Source organism: Sphaerodactylus townsendi, linkage group LG06 (assembly GCF_021028975.2).
Source record: "Sphaerodactylus townsendi isolate TG3544 linkage group LG06, MPM_Stown_v2.3, whole genome shotgun sequence".
In the NCBI taxonomy this organism is placed as follows: domain Eukaryota; kingdom Metazoa; phylum Chordata; class Lepidosauria; order Squamata; family Sphaerodactylidae; genus Sphaerodactylus; species Sphaerodactylus townsendi.
Window position 1 is genome coordinate 13,659,737 of NC_059430.1, and position 25,599 is coordinate 13,685,335.

The following is a 25,599-nucleotide window of genomic DNA, read 5'->3' on the forward strand; positions in this document are numbered from 1 at the left end:
GGGGGGGGGGGGGGGTGGGGGGGGGGGGGGGTGGGGGGGGGGGGGGGTGGGGGGGGGGGGGGGTGGGGGGGGGGGGGGGTGGGGGGGGGGGGGGGTGGGGGGGGGGGGGGGTGGGGGGGGGGGGGGGTGGGGGGGGGGGGGGGGGGGGGGGGGGGGGGGTGGGACAGCATGGCCAATTGGCCATGCTGGTGGGGGCTGATGGGAATTGTAGTCCATAACATCTGGAGTGCCAAAGGTTCGCCACCACTGAATTAGGGGGATTTAAAGGGAGGCCTCCCTTTAAATCTACTCCCCCCCCCCATCCACGGCAAATTTAGGCAAATAAAACAATGCTGTTTTTCAAAGTTGTTTAAAGGGAGCCCATGAGGCTTCCAACCTCCCCCTTCAAAATCCATTTGATTCCGGTGGGGGGGGGCAGGCGGTAGCATTGTCATGATACCTCTGGGACATGCTCATGGCACCCCAGGGTACCACGGAACCCTGGTTGGGAATCACTGCAATAGGGTGTTTGCTGAGCCTGCAAAAGCTGGAGTTTCCCCTTTTCTGCTTCAGATGTGGGTGCCAACATAGGCTGAAGTGGGGGGGACGGGGTGGGGTTGATGCCGTAGCTCGAATCCTGGCTAAATCGTGAATTTGTACATTGCATTTTGCAATTCTTTCCTTGGGGAACAGGGAATTTAGCTCAGTGCAGTGGTGGGATTCAGCAGGGTTTGCGCCGCTTCGGCAGAACCGGTTGTTAAAATGGTGCTTGTTAACAACCAGTTGTTAAATTATGTGAATCCCACCACTGGCTCAGTGCAACATACTTTGAAGGCTTTGTGCCTTGAGGGTTTTAAAGTGGATAAAAAGGGGACATGGTAGAGGTTTATAAAATCATACAGGATACAGTTAGGTAGAATTTTTACTCTTTTGGTCATGGTTCCAGGGTACCCAGAGATGAGTAGATTCGTGTCCGGGTGCAGGCCCCAGTGCGGCGCCCAGACTTGTAGCGGAGCCGCAAGAGGCCACAGCAACGCCAACTCCCAGAGAGGAGACAGCGTTGCGCTGGCCGGCCCGGTTGAGTGGCCTCGTCGATCCGCCACCTCTCCACCCACCGCAACGCCGCCTCCCCATCACGGCGACTCACCGCCTCGAGAACTGGACGGGATGCCGATCCACCGGCTTGTCGATCCTTCGACCAGTCAATCAGCCAAAACACGCCATGCCGGGGGAGTGAAGGGGCGGGGCTCTGAGCCTGGCCAGGCTCGCCCAGCCCCAGCTGAAGGCAATAGAGGAGAGGGGGAGTGGTGGGAATCCGGGTAGGCGGACCAACCCCCGTTCAGTCAAGTAACAGAGTGGAGAGAAAGGTGCAGGAAGGGTGTCAGGGTACGCCCGAAACTGAGGCGCCCTGTGGGCGAGACTATTTAAAACATCGACTGGGGAGGACACCCCCCAGGTTAGGGAAGGTGGGACAGCACACTCGCCCCAGGGGGACGGGCGACCAGGGGAGGCGCCACAATTCAGGATTGACCCCCCCCAAAAAACCCCACCTTCTTCCTTCACTTCATAATTAAACCCAGGAATTCACTGCCACTTGATATAGTGAGGGCAACTAGCTTTGACGATTTTAAAAAAGACTTGACTGAGCCATAGCCGATAGGTCCATCTGAGGCTATTGAACACAATGACTAAATAATATATAATTCTGTATATGGGCACAGAATGTGGCTGAATAAATCTGCATAATGAAGCCATGTGCAGAGAAGGGGCAAGTTTCTACAGCCTGGGAAATGGATATCTCCAGGTAAAAACAAGGAAAATACAAACTGTGTGTTAAAAAAATTAAGCAATGAATTCCCGTCGAACAGAGAATGCTGGCTGAGATCTCACTGTATCTTGTGAAATCACAGTTCCTTTTCTGGAGTTACTTAGCAACCAAGCTACTCAAGCCTCTGTCTAGACCAGGGGTCCTCTGGCACTCACCAGGTGTTATTAGGAAGCAGGAAGGGTCAGGTAGGTCAGTAATTATGTTAAGCCTCTCTTTATGGCTATGCTTCAACCGGCATCTTCCTCCCCCCCTCCCCAATGTCCTTTTGTGGGTGACTCCAGTCTATAAATGGAGTTTGTATAGGCCAATTTCCACTTCAGTGCCAAGAGCATCATGAAAGGTCAACTGGGGTTTGGTACTGTTCAAATGCAGGCAAGCAGTCAGCAGGGTAGATTGAGAAGCAACGGGGTTTCAGTGAAGCATCTGATTTCTTGCTGAGCTACCGTCTGCCTGCTCGGTTGGTGTCTTCCCAGACTTCAGTCCTACAGGTGGCGATTTCATAACAGGGAGAACTTTTATTATCATAGAATCATAGAGTTGGAAGAGACCCCAAGGGCCACCAAGTCCAGCCCCCTGCAGTGCAGAAACACACAATCAAAGCACTCCTGACAGATGGCCATCCAGACTCTGCTTTAAAAACCTCCAAAGATGGAGACTCTGCCACACTCCGAGGTAGTGCATTCCACTGTTGAACAGCCCTGACTGTCTGGAAGTTTTTCCTGATATTTAGGTGGAGTCTCCCCTTGAACCCATTACTCTGGGTCCTAGTCTCTGGAGCAGCAGAGACTAGGCTTGTTGGTTGCATTCTTTAAATATTGTTGGTTGCGTCCTTTAAATAACAGCATTTGAAGGCCAGTTTTAAATTATGCTTCCTGGGGGCTCCATCACCTTCTGAGATTTGGGGGGTGGGGGCCACCCGGAGAGCCTTCCCTGCAATGGCCCTGGCACTTTGGAAAACCCCCTTCCCCCAGAGGTCCACCAGCTGCCAATGCTACAAGAGTTTACGCCCCTGGCCAAGACCACCATCTGTACCCAGACATATGGGCAGTGTCTTCCCATCTTGGGTAGTGTCTTCCCCTCTGCCCCCCTCCCCTATTCTTCCATTTTTATTCAGTACCTGCTATCATCTTACTGGCATTCTATTGGTACAACTGCGGCTCAATTTTTGAGGGGTTTTTTTTTGGGGGGGGCATTATGGGAGAGGGATAATTATGTACTTTTAGGAGGGTTACTATGGAGGGTAGGGATGTGTTTAAAAGTAGGTTTTAATAAGGTTTTAAGATAATTTTACTTGCTTTATGACTGAACCCCGCTCAGGGACTTCAGTGATAGTTAGGAAATAAGGAGAGAGAGAGAGAGAGAGAGAGAGAGAGAGAGAGGCCCTTTCCCCACTCACCGTTTGCTGTGCGCTACTCTCGCCGAGTAGTGTGGGGGTCCAACTGCACTCCCCACTACAGGGGCGGTGACAACACAACCGCCCCGACTCTGCTGCTCTTGCGCCCCCTCAGCGCGGGTCATGTTGGCACTGCTCAAAATGGTGCCTTTTGATGACCCCGCTCAGGGCGCAGGGCAGTGGGGAAGCCCGGGGAACACGACCCTTGCGCTTAAAAGGTCCTGGACCAGACGAAACGGACTTCATTTTAAAAGTGGGGAAACGGCCAGAGAGAGAGAGAGAGAGAGAGAGAGAGAGAGAGAGAGAGAGAGAGAGAGAGAGAGAGAGAGATTCTATTTGTTTTTAAGGGATTGCTTCTTGACTCCTGTGAGGGACATTAGCTGGAAGAAAACTACGGGCCTGAATTAACCCAATGAACTTCTTGGCTGAATCGAACCAGAATATCCTTGGTCCTATCTGATGCACCAAAATCACACTGATTGATAAAAAATCCCAAGATAGATGGTGTCAGATTCTCCATGCGTGGTAGAGAATTCTGCACTCTCAGTCACCACCAAGAAGACCTTATTCCGTATGTCCCTATTTCAGTCTTGCACTAGAGAGTCTCGCTGTGTGGGTGGGAAAAGGAGCTTTTGCGAATACTCGTGCACTAGTAGGAAATTTTCTGGTCTTTGAAAAAAAATCCTGTGCCCGATCTGAACACGAAGATGTTAAAACTGCTTGCACGGTTCTGTTTCTTTCAGGTGCAACCTACCGCCTCTCTCCAGTCAATACACCAGGGACGTTGGGTCCAAGACTCAGCTGGTCACAGCAAACCCCAGCATAATTCAGAAAAGGTAAGGAGCGGAGACGGTTTCTTTTGAAATGGACCGGCTTGGCAGGGGCTGGAAAATAGTGCCTTTGTTTATAGGCATGATGTTGGAATGGCAAGATTTAGATCCTCAGCAGGCAGCCCTGGACTGGCAAATCAGGCTAAAGTCAACAACAATGGGTAAATCTTAGGGACGCTGGACCACATTTCAGCAGCTAGTCTGCAGTCGAGTGTTGGGCAGAATAGGGACACATTTATGGAAGATAGAATTGGGGCGATACTCTGCATTCCTGCAGAAGCCCAGGGGACCCGCCGAATCTTCTTCCCCGCGAGTCTCGGCGTTTCCTTTTTAATAAGAGAGAGCCATTTTATTTTTAGCGCTTTCATCTCCAAAGACAGTGGGGCAAGTTCCGCTGTAATGCAGCCATGTTTCAGCGTTCAGTTTGTGCTTGTTTAACATATTTTAATCCTGTGCTTTGTGGCGGCTCTGGGGGAATCAAAAAGGCGCGCAGCACAAATGGCAATTAAAATGTAAACCCCCATGTTCTTAGGGGAAGGGATTTTCATCTGAGCTGTATCGAGGCTTGACGGAGAGCAGTTTATATGTCTGCTGTCCTCGTCTCTTGATGGTGCTAGTGATGGGCCACAGGAATTTGCAGAGAGGGCGGCTCTCAGTTGCAATGGGTGTAGATCTAATTGGGGAAGGCAGTTTTTACCCTGAACTCATGAAGTTGCATTGGAGTGCATTAGACCTTTGATCTGTTAAAGTCAATGTTGCCTACTCAGGTTGGCAGTGGCTCTCTGGGGTCTTGGTGGTCTTTCAGCATGGTTTAGCGATTAAGAACGGTGGAGTCTGGTCTGAAGAACTGAATTTGTTTTCCCCCTCCTGCACCTGAGCAGCAGACTCTGAGAGCCAGCGTGGTGTCGTGGTTAAGAGCAGGTGGATTCTAATCTGGAGAACCGGGTTTGATTCCCCACTCCTCCACCTGAGTGGCAGAGGCTTAACTGGTGAACCAGATGTGTATCCGCACTCCTACATTCCTGACCTTGGGTCAGTCACAGTTCTTTGGAACTCTCTCAGCCCCACCTGCCTCACAAGGTGTCTGTTGTGGGGAGAGGAAGGGAAAGGAGCATGTAAGCCACCTTGAGTCTTGTTACAGGAGAGAAAAATGGATATAAATCCAAACTCTTCTTCCAATCTGGTGAAGCGAGTTTGTTTCCCTATTCCTGCAAATAAGCACAGACTCTAATCTGGAAAACCAGATTGGTTTCCCTAGTAATACACGTAAGTGGCTGACTCTAACCTGGAGATTTACCCACTCCCCTACATCAGCGTTAGACTCTAATCTGCTGAACCAGGTTTGGTTCCCCGTTCCTCCACATGAAGCCTGTGGAGTGACATTGTAGCCATCTACTGAAGACAGTGAACTTAGACAGTTTTAACTTGGCTTACAAGGGCTCCTAGAGTATGGACCCTGTGCTGTGTCTTGTGGCAGTGAGTTCCATGAGCCATTTACACATTTCTGTCCTATTCTTCCTCTGCTCTACAGCCTCCACAGGTATTGTCGCACAGACGGTGAGGCTTCCTGTGGATCCTGGCAAATGCAAAACATTTGCCTCGAGGCGAAAATCACTGTCATCCATATGTCCTGATTTGCATTCCCACTTGTCTCACGCGTTTAATTTCTTTGGCAGCTTGGAGCTGGGGAAATGCTTTCCCTCCGTCTGTCTCCCTCTCCTCCTTTGTTTTCTCATTTCAAATTTCGGCTTGCCAACTGACAGAGAGGAAAATAATATCTGATTAACTGGTGCTGAACTGTAGATTATTTTTGAGCTCGTTTTTCGCTTTGGCATCTTATTATATTTAGCAGCAACTAAATTAGATTTTAAAAAAATCTGTCACATCTCCGACGTCGAGAATGTTTTCCTCCATCATATCGCCGTGCATTTCTTTGTGTAAAATCTGTCTCCCTTATTCCCTCGTTTCTTGAAGTTGAGTTGCCAAACACCCACAGTAAGTCACATTCATTTCAGTGGTAAACATGATTTTACTGAGTGCGCTAGTAATGGAATTATGATAGCAACACAAGCTTTCGACAGATTTTTTAAAAAACGAGTTGTATTATGTTCACTTTCGCAGCGTGACAGCATTACAAAGGGGCGTCTTCACATGGGGCCTGTGATGGTTCTAAAGCTTTGGTGTCGCACCTAATGTGGAAATACAACCTTTTCAAAAAATAAAGAGGTGATTAGCTGTTCATTCCTCAGCTTTGGTTACCCAGAAAATAATAATCATTACTGCCAGTGCTCGACTGGATCAAGGATCCCTCTGATCTGCTACCTTGAAAGTCCTCATGGGGTAGGAAGGTGGGGATACAAATTTTGTAAATTATTTATATTTATTGGAGTTAATCTGACAACCTGTTTCCAGTTTCTGGAAGTTAGCTGTGATTTGATGGCAAAAAATGATGTCGGTTGGTGTGCAGGACCTATGCAGGGCCTATGAGGCGGAGGGCCTATGAGGCAGAGATGTTCCACAAGGCCTATGAGGCAGAGATGTTCCACAAGGCCTATGAGGCAGAGATGTTCCACAAGGTCTATGAGGCAGAGATGTTCCACAAGGCCTATGTGGCAGAGATGTTCCACAAGGCCTATGAAGCAGAGATGTTCCACAAGGCCTATGAGGCAGAGATGTTCCACAAGGCCTATGAGGCAGAGATGTTTCACAAGGCCTATGAGGCAGAGATGTTCCACAAGGCCTATGTGGCAGAGATGTTCCACAAGGCCTATGAGGCAGAGATGTTCCACAAGGCCTATGAGGCAGAGATGTTCCATAAGGCCTATGAGGCAGAGATGTTTCACAAGGCCTATGAGGCAGAGATGTTCCACAAGGCCTATGAGGCAGAGATGTTCCACAAGGCCTATGAGGCAGAGATGTTTCACAAGGCCTATGAGGCAGAGATGTTCCACAAGGCCTATGAGGCAGAGATGTTCCACAAGGCCTATGAGGCAGAGATGTTCCACAAGGCCTATGAGGCAGAGATGTTCCACAAGGCCTATGAGGCAGAGATGTTTCACAAGGCCTATGAGGCAGAGATGTTTCACAAGGCCTATGAGGCAGAGATGTTCCACAAGGCCTATGAGGCAGAGATGTTCCACAAGGCCTATGAGGCAGAGATGTTCCACAAGGCCTGCGGTTGAAGCAGTACAGTCTTGCCAACTGCCTGGCATCCCCCTGTCCCCCTTTCCCCTCTTCCTTTCTTTTCCTTCTCCCTTTCCTTCTCCCTCTCTTTTTCTCCCCTTTATCCATCCCTTTACTTCCTTTCTTTTCCCTCAGTGGTGGATTCTGCACAGCATAAATATAACGTCTTCAGGATGTTATAAAAACATCTGATTTGGCATTTTGTGTTCCCAAAGTGTGGGAGAACACAAGCATTGCCAGCCAAAGTGGATCTTTTCTCCTGCCTGCTGCATGGAGCTCTTATCGGTTTCGCAGTGGCGCCCACCATTTTGAGTGCTGCAGCAGATTCCCCATGAAGATTCCCCATGGAGGTTTCATCTTCTTGCAGTCCATCTGCACACAGTTTCGCTGTAAAAAGCAGATGAATGAAGTTTGTTTTGCTTAGCAATCCTGTGCATATGTCGTTTTTTCCTCTTTTTTTGTTTTGAGGGGGATGTCTGCGAAGCTCAGGCGACACAAATATGAGCATATTGCAGCTTCTCTAATTGTGTCACCATAGTGTTACCGCGCTGGATAACTTTTACTCTCCCAGAACAACCAGCTCTCAGTAGCGCAGAGGAACAGAAACAGGACCCAACACAGCGAGAATAGTGAAAAATAAAAATGAGTTTATTGAGATGCTGACCTACGTGTCAGCACCTCCGCACCACGGCAACTGCAGCTGCATAGCAGCTTTACAACAACTTTTATACACTTTCTCCTGCCCGGGAATCCGCGGGAATACAGGACACCTACAACCATTCATTTACAGATACACAGCAACCAATTAGAGTCTGTACGGCAGTCCCTTCTTGAATTTTGCGGCAGAAGCAGTGTGAGGCGATGACGTAGGCACAGGCGGGAAAAACACAAAAGAGTCCTTTGGGTGCTTGGGGTCAGGAAATGAAACCTAACGACGACAGCACCCTTATCTGCCTGCTGTTGGGATTAGGCAGATGGAGGCTCTTCTTCCGGGGTCTCTTTTGTCAGGCGTTCATTCCTGGTTTTAGCACATGAAAAGGGACGTGCCCAGGTGGAGCAGGGGTGGACTCCTGCCTTGAGCAAGGGAGGTTCCACACAGATACAAACAGAAAACACAACTGCAATTCCTACTTTCTATCTAATACAACTTATTCCTATCTAACTTATAAAGAAATAAAACATAATTTCACCTTTATTAGAATGTCAGATCAGAAATGGAATAATTCATTTCTGACTCAGCTATCAATAGCTTCACAGACACCCCCCTCAAAACAAAAACTAAAAAGAAACAATGCCGTGGGGGAAGCAACGACCCTCTTTGATTGGGGAAATTAGCTGTAAAGCAAAATTCGCTTAGTGTGGCTTAAGGAGCGTTGGGTAACTTTGTGTGTGTGTGTGTGTGTGTGTGTGTGAGTGTGTGGTCTGAGTATATGGGTTTCAGCTCATCATAAGAAATCAGAAGAGAAAAATAAATTTCTTTTTCTATGATTTCATTGAGAAAATAAGAAAATGGAATAATGGAATAAAATACAAATCCAGTTACAATCACTCAGTTACTGGGGGTAAAACACCCACACATATAAGGTTTCTTAGGATGTAACTTAAGAGGGGAAATACAGGTTTTGAATATATATAGAGAGAAGAGATGGGGCATTGAAGATTATATTTACCAGTCTTGTAGTGGACATCCAGGAGACAGAAACCTAATGATAGCATTAGTCTCTGGATGATCAGCACTGAGGGAACAATATTATCAAGCAGCTTGGTAGTGCGTAAATAATATTGAACACCTAACTGGGGTATGAGGCATGCCTTTATAGCGAAAAACGTATCTTGGGGCAAAGGGAAGCTTTGAAAGAAAGGATTTGTCCTGCTGTTCCAGGTGAGGTAATGGTCTTGAGTGTCAGACTCTTGACCTGATGGCTGACCCATTATCTTGATGAATTTTGTCGGTGTTGGACAGTAAACAGATAATGACCCTTAATGGGAGTTACCACATAGATGGTCATGAGGAGGGTGAGTCAGAGGAAGACCCTTGAGAAGGTTAAGAGATGTAGACAAAAGAGAACTGGTTTGTCCAGGGATGTTGTTGTTCATATTCGAGTGCTGTTTCCTGAGTACGTACAAGTCATGAGGTTGGGGGAGGAAGTCGTTTAGGCAGTCTTGCCCAAAAGGTCAGACACAGTCCCAAGATGGAGACCTGATGGCCACTAACCTGGATAGCTTTAAAAAGGGCTTCGACAGATTTATGGAGGAGAAGTCGATCTATGGCTCCCAATCTTGATCCTCCTTGATCTGAGATTGCAAATGCCTTAGCTCGGGAGCAGCAGTAGCAGCAGCAGCAGCAGCAGAAGGCCGTTGCTTTCACCTCCTGCATGTGAGCTCACCAAGGCACCTGGTGGGCCACTGCGAGTAGCAGAGAGCTGGACTAGATGGACTCTAGTCTGATCCAGCAGGCTAGTTCTTATGTTCTTATGAATTCAAACATGCTGCTCTGTTCAGGACACTGTTCTGCCAGGTCAGACAGGACAGCACTTCAGGCAGAAACACTATACCCTCCCCCTCCATGCCACCACAGGTCGGGCTGGTTACAGCATGCAGAGACAGGCAACAGCAAAAGACCCTTTGTTCATCTCTTGCTTTGAAAATCCTGTGGACTCACCACAAGTCAGCTGCCACTTGATGGGCATTGTCCACCACCAACTGCCACATGGCCAGTTCATGCATTACCTTTGCAGTGAGAGAATAAGACAGTAGGGAGCCCGTGTGGCAGAAGCTTATCGAAGGGAAATGGTGCCCAGGGACAACACCGGCCCCAGGTGCCCACACCCACCCACCCCAGCGCCCCCCTGCCCAGCCTCTCGCACTCCCCCTGCATGGCCCCTGCCCGATGGAGGGGGACGGCCCAGCAACCTGCCACAAAGCTGCTGAAGTTTCCCTTGACTATGGTGACCAGACGTCCCGCTTTTGGCAGGGCAGTCCTGCCTTAAAACAATTTGTCCCACGTCCTGCGGGTTTTTTGAACCGTCTCGATTTTTGGAAGGCTGCTGCACTGCCTTCTGGGGCACGCCCCAGAAGGCAATGCGGCAGCCTCCTGCGCACGTGGCCACAGGAGCGCACTGCCTTCTGGGGCGCTTCCCAGTTTCCCACCCTGTCACAGGGCTGGCTCCCTACTGTCACAGGGCGGGAAACCAGGAGCGCCCCAGAAGGCAGTGCGGCAGCCTCCCGCGCACGCGGCCGCAGGAGCGCACTGCCTTTCGGGGTGCTCCCCGGCAGGGCAGGAAACTGGGAGCGCCCCAGAAGGCAGTGCGGCAGCCTCCCGCGCACGCGGCCACAGGAGCGCACTGCCTTTTGGGGTGCTCCCCGGTAGGGCAGGAAACCGGGAGCGCCCCAGAAGGCAGTGCGGCAGCCTCCCGTGCACACGGCCGCAGGAGCGCACTGCCTTCTGGGGCGCTCCCCGGTAGGACGGGAAACGGGAGCGCCCCAGAAGGCAGCACGCTTCTGTGGCTGAGCTCGCATGCACGCACGCGCCCACTTTTCCGCCCAACCGCTCGGGTCCCGGTTTACAAAGGTGACAATCTGGTCACCTTACCCTTGACTCGGGGGGTGGCCAGTGGGCCTGTGGCAGGCTGGCACCCCCCACCTCTATCAGAGGCTGGCAGAAGCTGGTGCCGGGCTGGCAGCCTGGCACAAGCCCACTGAAGTGCCCCTTGAGTTGAGGGGTGACCGTCAGGCCCCAACAGTCTTTGGTGTGTGGGGGGCGATTTTGCACCCCCACATGTGACCTGCTGGGCAGCTCCTCCGGACGCGATACCCCTTGTCCCTCTGGCAGGTACGTCCCTGCCCTGTGTTGTAATGGTTTGGGCAGGAAATGGCAGACGGGACCTCTCTCTGCCATAATTCTTTTTGACCTTGGCCTAGTCTTTTACTCATAGCCTCAGAATTGTTATGAAAGGCAACAGGGAACAGGAAATGATGTCATGCCACATTCTGATGGATACGTGTTGGTCTGCTTCAAGAAGCAGCATCGTTCATCGTCTCGGCCTAGCACATGCTACCTGAATTTCCTTTTTTAAAAGCAAACTGCACTTGCCAGAGATTTAACCGGGGGATTTTCGATCCGGCGCAGAGGCGTGACCCCATTTTAAAATGTTTTCTCTCGCCACGAAGTCATTCAGGAAGATTTACCCGTTTCAGAATTTCCGATCCGGCATCTCCATTGTACTACTGTGACAGATTGTTATTTTCTGTGCTCAATAATTATTGTTTCTCCCGGCGCTGGCAAGCTTTTCCTATGAATGAAATTACGCTCCGCAGCAGGAGCTGCATTTCGAATCGATCAAGGATGAAACGTGTTAACGATTTCTTCTGTCTGAAAACAGGCCAGCCCTCCCTCATAAACTGAGCATTTTGCGGTCTACCAAATATAGGGGTGCTGTGAGCACAATCCGTATCTTAGATAGGGTTGCCAAGCTCCAGTTGGGCCCTGGAGATCCCCCGGAATTACAATTGATCTCCAGACTACAGAGATCAATTCCCATGGAGAAAATGGCTGCTTTTGGTGGGGGTGGGCTTTACGGTGTTATGCCCGTGGGGTCCCTCCTCTCTCTAAACACCACCTTCCCCAGTCTCCATCCCCAGAACTACAGGAAATTCCCAACCTGTCCTGAAAATTATCTGGCTGGCCTCGACAAGGGTCGGGGCTTTCTCGGTCCTGGCCCCTACCTGATGGCATATGCTCCCAATTGAGATCAGGGCCCTGCAGGACCCGAGTGGTTTCCGCAGGGTCTGTAAGCGCAATTCCGAAGATGAGTAAAATAGGTTCGACCCAGTTCCCTGAGAAGGGTACTGACCTAGGTCGAAGCCATTGTTGTTCCCCACTGCAACCAGCTTGATCCCAGCTCGGAGGGCGGAATCATCCTGTGCCTCTTCGCCTCTCCGTTCCAATTGGCTACTGTTCTATGGCCATGTTCCGTCTATCCCCACACATGTTATAAAAAAACTGCCACAGGAATGGAGGGACGAAGGTGGCGTTTTTTGATTGGCCAGCTGTACGCATGCCCGAAACACTCAGCTGTGATTGGCTGAATGGGGGACTCCTGGCACCAGAGATTCCGCACTTTACTGGAATCGAGCTGAGTTTGAGCGTGGTTCCCTGAAAAAGTAGTAGTTCCCAACCGGAGTCGGAAATTTGACCGTTACACGGGGCGAAACTGGTACAAAACCACGTCGATCCCAGTGATTGTGTGGAGCACTTAGGTTGAACGCAGCTTGAACTTAGGTCGATAACTCAAGTGCGGAATCGACCCAAGATGGAGCTGTTCCGCCAGGCTTTCCCTGATGGCCAGCTGGGCTACCATCTTCTTTTGGGCCTCCTGGGGGGTGCGGGTGGAGAACATGTTGGATTTTAGTAAGTTGCCCTCTGGAGCTATGTATTTTAATCTTTACTATTTAACTGTTTTAATATGTATTATGTTTTTTATTGTGATTGTTTTATGATGTTGTTGCCTCCCTAAGCCCCTCAGGGAAGGCCGAGTACAAATTCAAGAATAAAATAAATAAATAAAATAAACCTGGAGTTGGCGACCCTAACATTAGACCAGTGGTCTTTGGCCTTGCCAGAGTCAGCACTCACATTCAAACGCCATGTGGAAATGTGGGACAGGAAATCACAAGACAGGAAGAGCCCCACTAGTGTCAAGGTTGGCCGTTGGGGAGAAGAAACACAAGCTGAGCGCTAGGGAGACTGTGGAGAGGGAACTAGCCCAGAGTTACAGCCAGAGGCGTACCGGGGTAAATGGCGCCCGGAGACAAATTGTCTCCAGGATGCCCCCCAGGCTCTGCCTCCCCACTACCCAGCTCCGCCCCTGATGCCCCAGGCTCCACCCCCCACTGCCCTCGACCCCGCCCATGTCACCATGGACATGGGCAAGGTCTAGGGTGCCCACCTCCACCCCAAGGCTCCCCCTGCCGGCTGGGCTCCCAGCCTGCAGTCTCTTCTGAACTCCCCTCTGGGCAGGCCAGAGGAGATTGCAGTCCCGGCCTCAGAGACCTGCTTTTATAAGCACTGAGGCCGGGGGGTGGGGCTTGGGAGCAGGAAGGGGTGGGACTTCCTGCTCCCCAAGCCCCACCCCCGGCCTCAATGCTTATAAAAGCAGGTCTCCAAGGCTGGGACTGCAGTCTCTTCTGGCCTGCCCAGAGGGGAGGTCAGAAGACACTGCAGGCTGCCAGCTGGGAGCCCAGCCGGCAGGAGGGGAAGGGAGGGGGGAGTCCAGGGTGGGGTTGAGGGTGCTTGGAGGCAGCAGGAAGTCCTGCTGCCTCGTTGTTTTTGCGTGCCTCGACCAACACGTACAGATCGAAGCATGCGAAAATGACGAGGCAGTAGGACTTCCTGGTCATGTGGGGGGCCGATTTTGCGCCCCCCACGTGACCAGAAGAGTGGCGCCCGGGGACAAGGGGTACCCCTTGTCCCTAGGAAGATACGCCTCTGGTTACAGCTGTGCAGTGACTTCACATCACTTCCCCGCTGGTCTTAGCATCCTTGCAAAGAGGCAGTAGTATTATGAAGCTCTTGCTGTCCACCCGTATGTACAGGTTCTTCCAGAAACTAGAAGAAGAGTTTGGATTTGTACCCCATTTTTCTCCAATGTAAGGTGTCTCAAAGAGGCTTACAAACTCCTTCCCTCCCTCTCCCCCACAACAGACACTGGCCCTTTCTCCACAAATCATCGAAAACATTTCAGAAACGTTTTCAAGCCCCTCCTTTACCACAATGTATGTCTACACTAAACCCCTCGAAATAATTCTTGGTTGCCATTGCACGACCCCCCCCCTTTTTTTGAGCTAAATGTTAAATCAATGCTCCAGTCCTCTACAGCTTCGTGCTGCGAGTCTCTGTGCCTCGTATACTCAAAGGCCCCTTCCGCACACGCAAAATAATGCGTTTTCAAACCACTTTCACAACTGTTTGCAAGTGGATTTTGCCATTCCGCACAGCTTCAAAGAGTACTGAAAGCAGTTTGAAAGTGCATTCTTCTGCATGTGCAGAAGGAGCCAAAGCTTCAAAGATTAACTGCTCCCAAAATAAAAAACCAGGAATGATAAAAAATAAACAGTCATGGGGAATGGAGTGAGTTCAGATAATGGTGCTGATGAAAAAGACCTGGGACAGCACAGAGGTGCGGGAAACGTGTTCAGGAGATCGCACAGGCAACTGAAGATGTTTTCAAAACATTTCAACCAAAGAATAGTCTGAAAAGGACATTCGTTTAAAACACCGAGGCTGCAAATAAAACGTTTGGGGAGTAAAAGCAATGTGGAACTCCATGGGGAAAACATTTTATTTCCTGCCTCAAAACATTTTAAAAGGTTTGTGCAAAAAAAGCCACCTTGTGAGGTAGGCGGGGCTGAGGAAATTCACAACCACTTCCTCCCTCTGCTCCCCCAGTAATTCTCTGTATGCCCAGAGGCAAGTCGCACAACAAAGGGACGGTGGCCAAGTAAGATAATATAAACCAGAAAGCACACCTTCTCCGAGGAGTATTACATCCAGGAAAATACCACTAGCTTGATTTAAAGCATAGAAGATCAATACTGAGAAGGCATAACAAGAAAACGCACAAAATGCAGAAATACAACTGAAAACTGACAATTCAGTCTGTGCGGTAACTCCCACCGTTAATGAAAACCTTCCGTTCGAAGCGAGTTCAAAGATATTTATAATTGTTAAGATAGCCACGCAGTGCTAATGTTCTTTTTCCAACGGATTATTTAAACAAGGACATTCCAGTCCAAACAAAAACGAAGCCCAGCGTTCAAGGGTTTGTTTTGAGTGATGCTGTGCAACCCATGTTATCTTCAGTAGTGTCTCAACATAAACTCGAGCCCACGATCCGCTCTAGATTCTGACTTGTTCAGCGTCCCTTCCCCAGACTCAAGATGAGATTTCTAAAGAGATAAAAAAATACACAGGTTCTGCTAAACAACTGAACGCTGCGTGCCGAAAGCAATTACAGAACTAATTCCAAGGAATGATGCAAGAAGTGACTTGGAAATAATTTAACAAATAAATCCAAAAAAGGAGGAAACACTGCACCTCTTGGTCTGGCAATGCTACCACGTGTCTCACTTGCTTGCCTTTATTCCCAGGTGCAGTTTGCACAAGTAACCGTTAAGAGGAAGGGAAAGGAACTTGTAAGCCAGGTGCACTCTAATCTGGAGAACCGGGCTTGATTCCCTGCTCTGCCACTTGAGCTGCGGAGGCGTATCTGGTGAACCAGAGTAGCTTGTGCACTCCAACACATGCCAGCTGGGTGACCTTGGACTGGTCACAGTTCTTCAGAAGCCTCTCAGCCCCACCTACCTTACAAGAGGTGTATGTTGTGGGGAGAGAAGGGGATAGAAGTTTGTAAGCCACCTTGAGTCTCCTTACAGGAGAGAAAGGTGGGATATAAATCCAAACTCCTCCTCCTCCTCTCTTCTTCTTCTTCTTCTTCTTCTTCTTCTTCTTCTTCTTCTTCTTCTTCTTCTTCTTCTTCTTCTTCTTCTTCTTCTTCTTCTTCTTCTTCTTCTTCTTCTTCTTCTTCTTCTTCTTCTTCTTCTTCTCCTCCTCCTCCTCCTCCTCCTCCTCCTCCTCCTCCTCCTCCTTCTCCTTCTCCTTCTCCTTCTCCATCTCCTTCTCCTTCTCCTCCTCCTCCTCTGTCTATACTTAACATTCTTTTTTCTTACCAGGTCTCCTATGTTTCCTACACGGATTGTTTCAGAGGGCTATAATTCAGTAATTTGAGAGAAGCTTTTAGTTAACCGTCTGTGCTTGTTCAGGCCGTGTTTGTGTGTCAGTTTCCTTTCCAGTCCATTTCCCATGATCTCTGATCTCATTTTGTGCAGATGAATTCCAGAGCGGGTATATTATGGTAGATTTTCTGTGGAGATTGTTCAGTGACAAAGTGCTTTTCGTGAGCACGTTACCACAATGCTACAATTCGCTTTTCCAGCAATCCTACACCTTCTACAATGTGCTTTTCCAAAAATATCATGTTCAGCCTTCTGAGGAATGCATTTGCCCCGTGTCATATCTGCATGTTTTAAAATTGCATCTGGCTTCAATGTATAATTGACATGTTTGGTTTGACCATAAAGATCCCTGTTTCCCAGAAGAGCAAGTATCTGATACCTCACTTATCTTCTAGTTTTACTTATACGTAAGGGGTTGATGGGATTTTGCTTTCCTGAAGCACAACTTTCCCCTCGGGGCATTAGCCAATCTTGTGAGCACACTGTTTTCTTTCAAAAATTCCAGTCACTGACATGAATTCTCCTCACTTAGAATGTAGCTGCAGTTGTCTTTTCCCCCCTAAGTCTGGTAGCAAAATTTGGAGGAAGCATTACCATCAAAATCAGTGCTTTTTTTGTATATGGTGTATCAAAAAATGGTAAAGTAGAAACTCAGCAGCAATTAATAAATAAATTAAAGCAACCAGATTATGTAAACACATATATACACAGGTGCCCAATCTAAGGCCAAAGAAGGAAAGGAAGAAGAAGGAAGGCAGGAAGGCAGGAAGGCAGGCAGGAAGGCAGGAAGGCAGGAAGGCAGGAAGGCAGGAAGGAAGGAAGGAAGGAAGGAAGGAAGGAAGGAAGGAAGGAAGGAAGGAAGGAAGGAAGGAAGGAAGGAATGTCTCTCACCTTGAAAACCCTACTGCAGTGATGGTGAGCCTTTTCAAGACCGAGTGCCCAAACTGCAACCCAAAACCCACTTATTTATCGCAAAGTGCCTACATGGCAATTTAACCTGAATTCTGAGGTTTTAGTTTAGAAAAAACGGTTTGCTCCAAGGCGCGGGTTACTCGGGAGTAAGCTTGGTGAAGCAACCATGCAATGCTTCGAATGGGTGAATCACGACCTTAGGAGGGTTTACTCAGAAGCAAGGCCAGCCTAGATATGTTTCTTGACAGCAATGTTGACAGATAAACCAAAGCAGCAGTGAGATTTTTTAAAAAAAAAATCACCCTCAGGCCAAAAGCGTGATGTCACTTCCATGGCAAACTCAAAAAACGATTAAGTGACAAGAAAAGCGTAGCAGTAAACCAAGCTTATACAAAAGGAGAGAAAACCTGCTACGTGGAGGCACAATTAAAAACTGAAACCAACAGAATACAAGGTGCAATTTAATGCGAGCGTTTGCATGCTAAAGTGCAGTTAAGTGAACATAAACGTAGACGTCATCTAGCAATTCAACAAGCAAGAGAAAACAAATATCGACTCCACAAATTGCAGGGTAGAACCTGCTATTCTTAAGAGGTGATCAAGATCTGTTTTGTCATACAGTGTCAGGTAAGTCTTGAATTAGACATGTCAGTGGGCTCTGACCTAGATGGCCCGGGCATCTCAAACTTTCGAGAACTCTGTGGACTTGCCCTAAGTCCAACAAAAATAGTGCAATGTTGATATAAGGCTAGCATTCATGTTTTTTTCTTCCTTAACCAAATAACCAGTTGTACCCTTTGACATTCATGTCTAACAGTGGGCCCGCTATATTCATAATAACGGCCTTGTGCTGCTCGTATTTATTTAGGCAGGCATCTCCAAACGTCCATAAAAGAGTTCATTCACAGGGACACTCCCCGCCCTTGAAAACCGCATAAGAAGGAAAGAGATCAAGGAATGAATTGTCTTGGCTTTTATTTTATAAAAGAAAAAAAGGCATCTTGGCCCATTATGCAGGGAGGGTTTTCCTTGGGACTCTTTGCTCCACAGTGGGGTCGTTTTAAAGTGGATTAAAAAGGGGACATGGTAGAGGTTTATAAAATCATATAGGATATCTTCGTATCTTCGGGACCGCCTCACCCCACATGTCCCAATACAGCCTCTTCGTTCAGCAGAGGCCAATTTACTGGTGGTCCCTGGCCCCTCGATGATACGGCTGAGCCTGGTGATCAGACCGCTGGCCAGGGCCTTTACAGCCCTGGCTCTCCAGCCTGGTGTGGAACGCTTCTTCCACCAGCTGTCCCGGAACCCCGCAAGTGGGACCTTACAGAATTCAAGTAGGGCTCTGTAAGACGGAGGCTGTTCCGGGCCGGGCCTTTGAGGTGTACTCTCAGCCGCTGATGGTGCCCCCCCCCCCCGCGTGGCCTTTAAGCATCTGTGCCTCTTTGCCATCTCGGATTTGCTGCCCTTCCCCTCTCTTGAAAAGAGGGTGAAATTAGGGATTGTCGGATCTTTTTCCCATCTTACAAATTAATTTAATTATTCTTTTTAGTCCTTTATTTACTGCTGCTTTTAAAGGTTTTAACTGCTTTTATCTGTATACAATGGTTATCGTGTTGTACACCGCCCAGAGCCCCTAGGGGATGGGGCAGTCTAAAAATCTGAAAAATAAATAAATAAATAAATAAATAAATAAATAAATAAATAAAATATAGTTAGGTAGAATTTTTACTCTTTCGGTCATGATACCCAGAGATGAGTAGATTCGTGTCCGGGTGCGAGCCCCAGCACGGCGCCTGGACTTGTAGCGGAGCCGCGAGAGGCCGCAGCAACGCCCACTCCCACAGAGGAGACGGCGCTGCGCTGGCCGGTCCGGATGAGCGGCCTTGTCGATCTGCCATCTCTCCACCCCACCGCAATGCCGCCTCCCCATCACGGTGACTCACCGCCCCGAGAACTGGACGGGATGCCGATCCACCGGCTCGTCGATCTTTCAACCAGTCAATCAGCCGAAACACGCCATGCTGGGGGAGTAAAGGGGTGGGGCTCTGAGCCTGGCTGGGCTCGCACAGCCCTAGCTGAAGGCGATAGAGGAGATCAGGAGAGACGACAGCTGGGACGTGGCAGGGAATTGAGAGGGGGAGTCTCCTTGTGTTTGTCTGTTTACATGTGGGGAGGAGCCCCTCTGCCCACTGCTCGGCTTGTCTGTCCCCACTTTCAGGTTGCTCCTGGTCATTGTAAGATTGCCGGCTTTAGTGTGTTGTGGCTTTCCCGGGTTGTATGGCCGTGTTCCAGTAGCATTTTCTCCTGTTTTTGCCTCCATCGGTGGCTGGCATCTTCCTCTGAAACGTCAGGAGAAAATGCTACTGGAACAGGGCCATACAACCTGGAAAAGCCACAACACACCAGTAATTCTGGCTGTGAAAGCCTTCGACAATACATTGCTGGCTTTGTTGTTTAAATTAGTATTTCTGTGTCATATCAATATTTCTGTGTGGTGGTGCGCCTGCTCCCTGATACTTGTAGTCGGGGCCTGATCCAACCCTCCTTGCCCTTCCCGGGAGGTCTGAAACCCGGCCTCACTCCTGGTTGTCTGGGAGCAGCTGGTGGGTTTAAACTTCTTGACCCACAGGATGGAATTTGGTGGGATCCAAAAATTTTAGTAACAGGTTCCCATGGGGGTGGGATTCAAACTGTGGCGTAGCGCCAATGGGGCTGGGCAGGGCATGATGGGGGCGTGGCCGGGCATTGCTGGGCGGGGCTGTGGAAAGGACGCAGCTGCTGCTCCGGTCCTTGGGCGGGAAACAAATGCACGCAGGCGCAGGCTGCCACGCCTGCACCTCCTGCTAGACTGCTTCAAGTTCTGCGCACTACTGCTGAGAGGAGGGGCGTAACTAAGGCAAAAATCACGTGGCAAAATCACCAATTAGTAACCCCCTCTCGGCACACACAAATAATTAGTAACCTACTCTCGGGAACCTGTGAGAACCTGCTGAATTTGGTGATGTCGGGTCCTATCGCTGAGCCCTCCTCACCCCCTCTTCTGCCTGCCCCTCTGAGTATACTTTGTCCTGGGTTTGTCCGCATTCCCCCCTCTCTCTGCTCTCTCCCCGCGTCTTCCACCCTCTATTTTCCTCCTCCTCACTCTCTGCAATGCCCAACTTCTCCTCTCTGCTCTTTCCAAGCCAACCCCCACTACGGCCTCCTTCCTCCTTTTATCCTTTTCCGTCCCTTTCCTCAGAATACCCAGCACCTGTGCCCAATCACCGTTCCATCCCCTATTCCTCTCCTGTGCCCACCCCGGCCAGGTGCGAGCTGACTTTCTACAGGGGAACTGATATCTGTTGCCTGGAAACAGGGGTGTAGCTTAATAAAATCGTGCCCAGGGCTTACTCCAGATTTTGAGGTGGGAAGCAATGGAGCCCCACTCATTTGAGTTCAACCATGCCCCTGCCCAATCTCTCAAAAGTTTGGGACGGGTTGCAGTTGGGGGGCGCTGCCCTGCACCCCTAAGAAGTAGCGCCTGGGGCCCCACCCTGTTCCACCCCCTAGCTATGCCACTGCCTGGAAATCAGTTGTAATTTTGGAAGATCTCCGGGCCTCACACAGAGATTGGGGACCCTAGCTTTAAGTGTGGAAACTTATTGCCTCTTTCTAGTTATGAAAGGAGGTTAAGAGCTCATGTAGCTAATCTGGAGGAACCGGGTTTGATTCCACGCTCTGCCACCAGAGCTGTGGAGGCTTATCTGGGGAATTCATATTAGCCTGTACACTCCCACCAGCTGGGTGACCTTGGGCTAGTCACAGCTTCTCGGAGCTCTCTCAGCCCCACCCACCTCACAGGGTGTTTGTTGTGAGGGGGGAAGGGCAAGGAGATTGTAAGCCCCTTTGAGTCTCCTGCAGGAGAGAAAGGGGGGATAGCAATCCAAACTCCTCCTCCTCCTCCTCCTCCCCCCCTCCTCCTCCTCCTCCTCCTCCTCCTCCTCCTCCTCCTCCTCCTCCTCCTCCTCCTCCTCTTCTTCTTCTTCTTCTTCTTCTTCTTCTTCTTCTTCTTCTTCTTCTTCTTCTTCTTCTTCTTCTTCTTCTTCTTCTTCTTCTTCTTCTTCTTCTTCTTCTTCTTCTTCTTCTTCTTCTTCTTCTGTTGGTTTTCTCTAGTGGGGGGGGAGTTTTGAGGAGGCACATTAGATCAGGAAAATAGCCCTGGTGGGATGAGTTAACTTTCTCCACCCCTGACCTAGTAGTTCACCACTGTGGCTGCTTTGAGACATTACAAAATCTGACAATGAGTCTCCTTTTCTTCTGTAGCTCGGGAAGCAACAAAGACCTGTGATAACATTTCGGAGCTGCTTTTTCTCCACCCCCCTCCTGTAATGACAGTAATCAAACCGAGCTTAGCTCATCTTGAAACGTCCAACCATCCCTTGGCAGTGATGTCCGCTTTCTGTAATGACGGTGTCCTCAGCTGACTGGTCCAGACACACAGTAGTCAGGGGAGGCTTTTCGTTCGAAAAGGAAGGCTCGCTGGAATGCTAAAGAAACAAAGAGCCTTTCAAAAGATGAAAAATCATGTGGTGTGGCACGATAATACTGAATTAACTAAAAAACTGGTATTTTGTAGCTCTACCGTCACCATGAAAGCCAGTGTGATGTGTCAGACTAGGATCTGGGCGCCTCAGATTTAAATCCCTGGCCAGCCACAGAAGCTGGCCAGGTGACCTTGGGCCAGTCACTCAGGGGCTTTCCCCACTGACAGAGTCGTACTGGTTTCTACCTAGGTTTGCCTCCAGTGAACTCCCTTCTTCTTCACTCGCCACCGGTGAAAAGCTCAACACATTGTTTTGTCTCAGTTCCTCGCCTTCAGAACTCCGGGCTACTATCCTTTTGTCGCAGGTTATGAACTACGCTTTTCTGCCAGAACAAAGTCGATACCGCTTCGAAGTGGGGAAGCATCGAAACGACACCTCATTCATTCAACCAATCACGAGCCGCTTTTGTGGCATGCGCAGAACGGGAGAGTCGTGGTGGGCAGAAAGCGCATGTAACTGTAAACTGTAAAAACTGTAAAAACTGTTAAAAAAAGAATGCTCCCGTTTCCCGCCGTAACACAAGCTCCAATCACGATCGAGGAGCAAAACAGGCACCAAGATGATCCCGCCCACTTAGCTCGGTTCCAGGGGGCCAACTCAGTTGCTGTGGGGACAGCCTGGAATCGCCCTCCAATGAAGGGAACCGAGTCCACCTTAGCTCCCTTCTGTAGTGGGGAAAGCCCCACATTCTCAGTCTCACCTACCTCACAGGAGTGTTGTTATGAGGATCCAGTGAAGAAAAGGAGGAAGACGGATCCCTAAAATGTTTCTAAACCATTTTCAACCCCCAAACCTTTAAAAGAAGAAGAGTTTGGATTTATACCTCACCTTTATCTCCTGTAAGGAGACTCGTGGTGGCTTACAAGCTCTTTTCCCTTCCTCTTTCCACAGATACCTTATGAATGTAAGTGTGCAGAAACACATCTGGTTCACCAGATAAGCCTCTGCCACTCAGGTGGAGGAGTGGGGAATCAAACCCGGTTCTCCAGATTAGAATCCACCTGCTCTTAACCACTGCACCGCACTGGCTCTCTGTATGCCTGCACTCCCTAGAAACAGTTCCTGGCCACCCTTACATGATTTTTCCTTTTAAAAAAAAGTTCCGTGTTGAATCGATGCTTCAATACTTTACAGCCAAGTGCTGTATTCTATACTCCTCATATACTTGATTATTTGAAGATTGGTCCCTCAAAAATAAAAGACAAGCACAGAAATGCTGCAAATAAACAGGTCAGGAGGGACTGAGTGTGCTCAGAAAATGGCGCCGGGGAAGAAGCTCAGGGAAGCAGAGCAGCATGGGAAAACATAGTTAATAGATCTCACGGGAAGTGAAGACGTTTTCAAAACATTTCAACTGGAGAATTTTTTTTAAATAGGGGATTTAATTTAAGACGTTTTGAGGCTGGAAATAAAATGTTTGGGGGCAAAAACAAGGAGGAAACATTTTATTTCCTGCCTCAAAACATTTTAAAAAGTTTGGGCAGAATGAGCCAATGCAGAACTCCGTTCTATTTCCTGCCTCAAAATGTTTTTGAAGGTTTGTGCAGAAAGGCCGATATAAGCCCCTTTGAGTCTTCTGGGGAAAGTTTAAGAATTTGGAAGGTTATTGGTTTAGGGGGGAAAACTCACAACTGTAATATCGAGAAAGGGGTCATATATATCCAGGGTTCTGATCATGGTAGCCTCCTCGATCAAATGATTTGATTTGTACCTTCTGTCTCCTGAGAATGACCCACCTGCGCACAACAAGTCGAATCTGCACATCTTGTTGCGTATCGTTTCACAAAGGGTAATTAAAACGATAAAGGCAGCAGGCCTGCCGGAGGAGCAGCAGCTTCCCAAAGCATCAGGAAGCGAGGAAGATGCAGCTGTCAGCCGCGTGAGGAGTGAGAGGAAATAGCAGTTAGAACAATAGACCTCACAGAGAAGGAAAGTTCTGAAAAGATGCAGATTGAGGAAGGAGATCAAAACGCAGCTCCCCCACCCACAAAAAAGCCACAATGGCAGAAAATTCCTTAAAAGCCTCGGATGCGTCATCAAACTTAAAAGAAAAAAAATGGGACCAAATAAATCTGTGAAATTAGAACTGTTTGCTTACTGTTAATGGCCTCACTCCTTTGCCGTCAGACATTCAGCAGGTGGTGACCAAGACCCTTTCTGGTGCTGGCTTGATGGTCTTTTCGATACCAATTTAGTCCGATTTTAGTTTTCGCAGCTGCTGCCACTTTCTCGGGCTATTTTGGCCTCCAAATCCACCCCTGAGCTATGGTTTGCTATACAGAAAGCTCAGCAATGCTGTTGGGTTGCCTAGCAACCATCAAAATGACTGCTGAGATCTCAGTGGCTCTTCTTTTCAGGAACTGTTTCGGTTATTTTTGGAAAGTTTTAATCCCCCAGTGTCAAAGACTGTCATGGCGGGATCTACTAGCTGTTGTGGGTTTTCCAGGCTGTGTGACCGTGGTCTGCCTCCATTCCAGCAACAGGAATGGAGACGGGTGTTCAGTCACAACGGTATCGAGAATGTCTTTCCCTCAGTGTCGTTCCTAAGAGGAACGTTGGAAGTTGCCAGGCAGCTCAGAGGTGGGAACATGGTGGGGGGGAGATTATTGATGTCACTTCTGGGAGAAACCGGGAAGTGAAATAAAGTAGCTCTAGGAACCACCTGACTTGGCCATAGAATTTCCAGAGATTCCTAGAGCTGCCCTACATAAGATCTGGATTTTCCCTGGAAGTGACATAAAGATGCCAGCCATAAATGCGGGTGAAACATTAGAAGCAAAAACTACCAGACCACGGCCAAACAACCTGGAAAACCCACAACAGTCAGTATTTTTTTTTACCTATCTCAGATGTGTCTGCAAACTTTGGACTTCCCTCAGATTTGCAGATAAATCCCTATTTGTCCCTAGCCCATTTTATAGCTCTCTTTATCCACCCTCTGTGGCCAGGTTCGGAATTATATGATATATCTCTTTAGATGTTATTTTTCTACATAGACTTTTGCAGTTCTGCCATGTATCCTATTTGTGTGTTTTGATGGAAAAATCACTGTGTTCCTCACCAAACAGTAGCGTTTCCCTGAGAGACAAAACTGGATTTCGTTACTGCAAAGAGCATTGAGCGGTTGGTGACAATATTTTAGAGTGTGTTTCCGAGGAACTGAAGCCGAGGAATTGAATGAAGCGAGTTAGAAAAGCGAAGAGATGGTTCTTGGAGAAGGATGCCGGCTGTTAGGCAAAACAAGCGGCGACCGAGCCCACGTATTGCTACCGCTTTCTGTAGTAAACAATACCACGATAATAGCCGTAGACAGAGCAAAGGCGAGCAACAGAAGTGAAGAGGTGGGTGGGTAAACAAATTAAGTACTGTTTTGGTTGACTGGAATAATCAGATTGCGTTTCAAGGGAGGTAACGGAGGGATTTTCTGGAGGGAACACGTGGGTGTTGCAGAAACGAAAAGCGGTGCAATATTTCCTGATGCTTCTTCAAGGTGGAAGCTGCTATGAAGTCTGGTGGAAGGCTCTTTCGAATGAATGAGGGACTTGTCGCAGTTCTGCAGGGCCTGTAAGACGGAGCTGTTCCGCCAGGCCTGTGGTTGAGGACAGGAATGGCATGACAATCTGTTCGGCCTTCCCTTTCCTCTTTTTTCCTTCCCTCCCCTGCTTCAAGCTCGGCATGAAGGGAGTTTGTGGCTATGGTTTTTATTATCCCTTCCTTGAATGGGTTATGGAGCAGCAGTGGCGTAGGAGGTTAAGAGCTCGTGTATCTAATCTGGAGGAACCGGGTTTGATTCCCAGCTCTGCCGCCTGAGCTGTGGAGGCTTATCTGGGGAATTCAGATTAGCCTGTGCACTCCCACACACGCCAGCTGGGTGATCTTGGGCTAGTCACAGCTTCTCGGAGCTCTCTCAGCCCCACCCACCTCACAGGGTGTTTGTTGTGAGGGGGGAAGGGCAAGGAGATTGTCAGCCCCTTTGAGTCTCCTGCAGGAGAGAAAGGGGGGATATAAATCCAAACCTCCTACTCTTCTTCTTCTTCTTCTTCTTCTTCTTCTTCTTCTTCTTCTTCTTCTTCTTCTTCTTCTTCTTCTTCTTCT

General features: G+C 48.9%; 1 protein-coding gene across 1 annotated transcript in view; it reads left to right on the forward strand.

Moving 5' to 3' along the window:
* The window catches only part of ST8SIA1 (ST8 alpha-N-acetyl-neuraminide alpha-2,8-sialyltransferase 1), a 76,227-nt gene that overhangs the window by 25,299 nt on the left and 25,329 nt on the right, over positions 1-25,599 (forward strand). Inside the window, exon 3 of the mRNA XM_048499540.1 lies at positions 3,944-4,036. Within this exon, the coding sequence (XP_048355497.1) occupies positions 3,944-4,036 (93 nt within the window). The remainder of the gene's footprint in view (positions 1-3,943; positions 4,037-25,599) is intronic.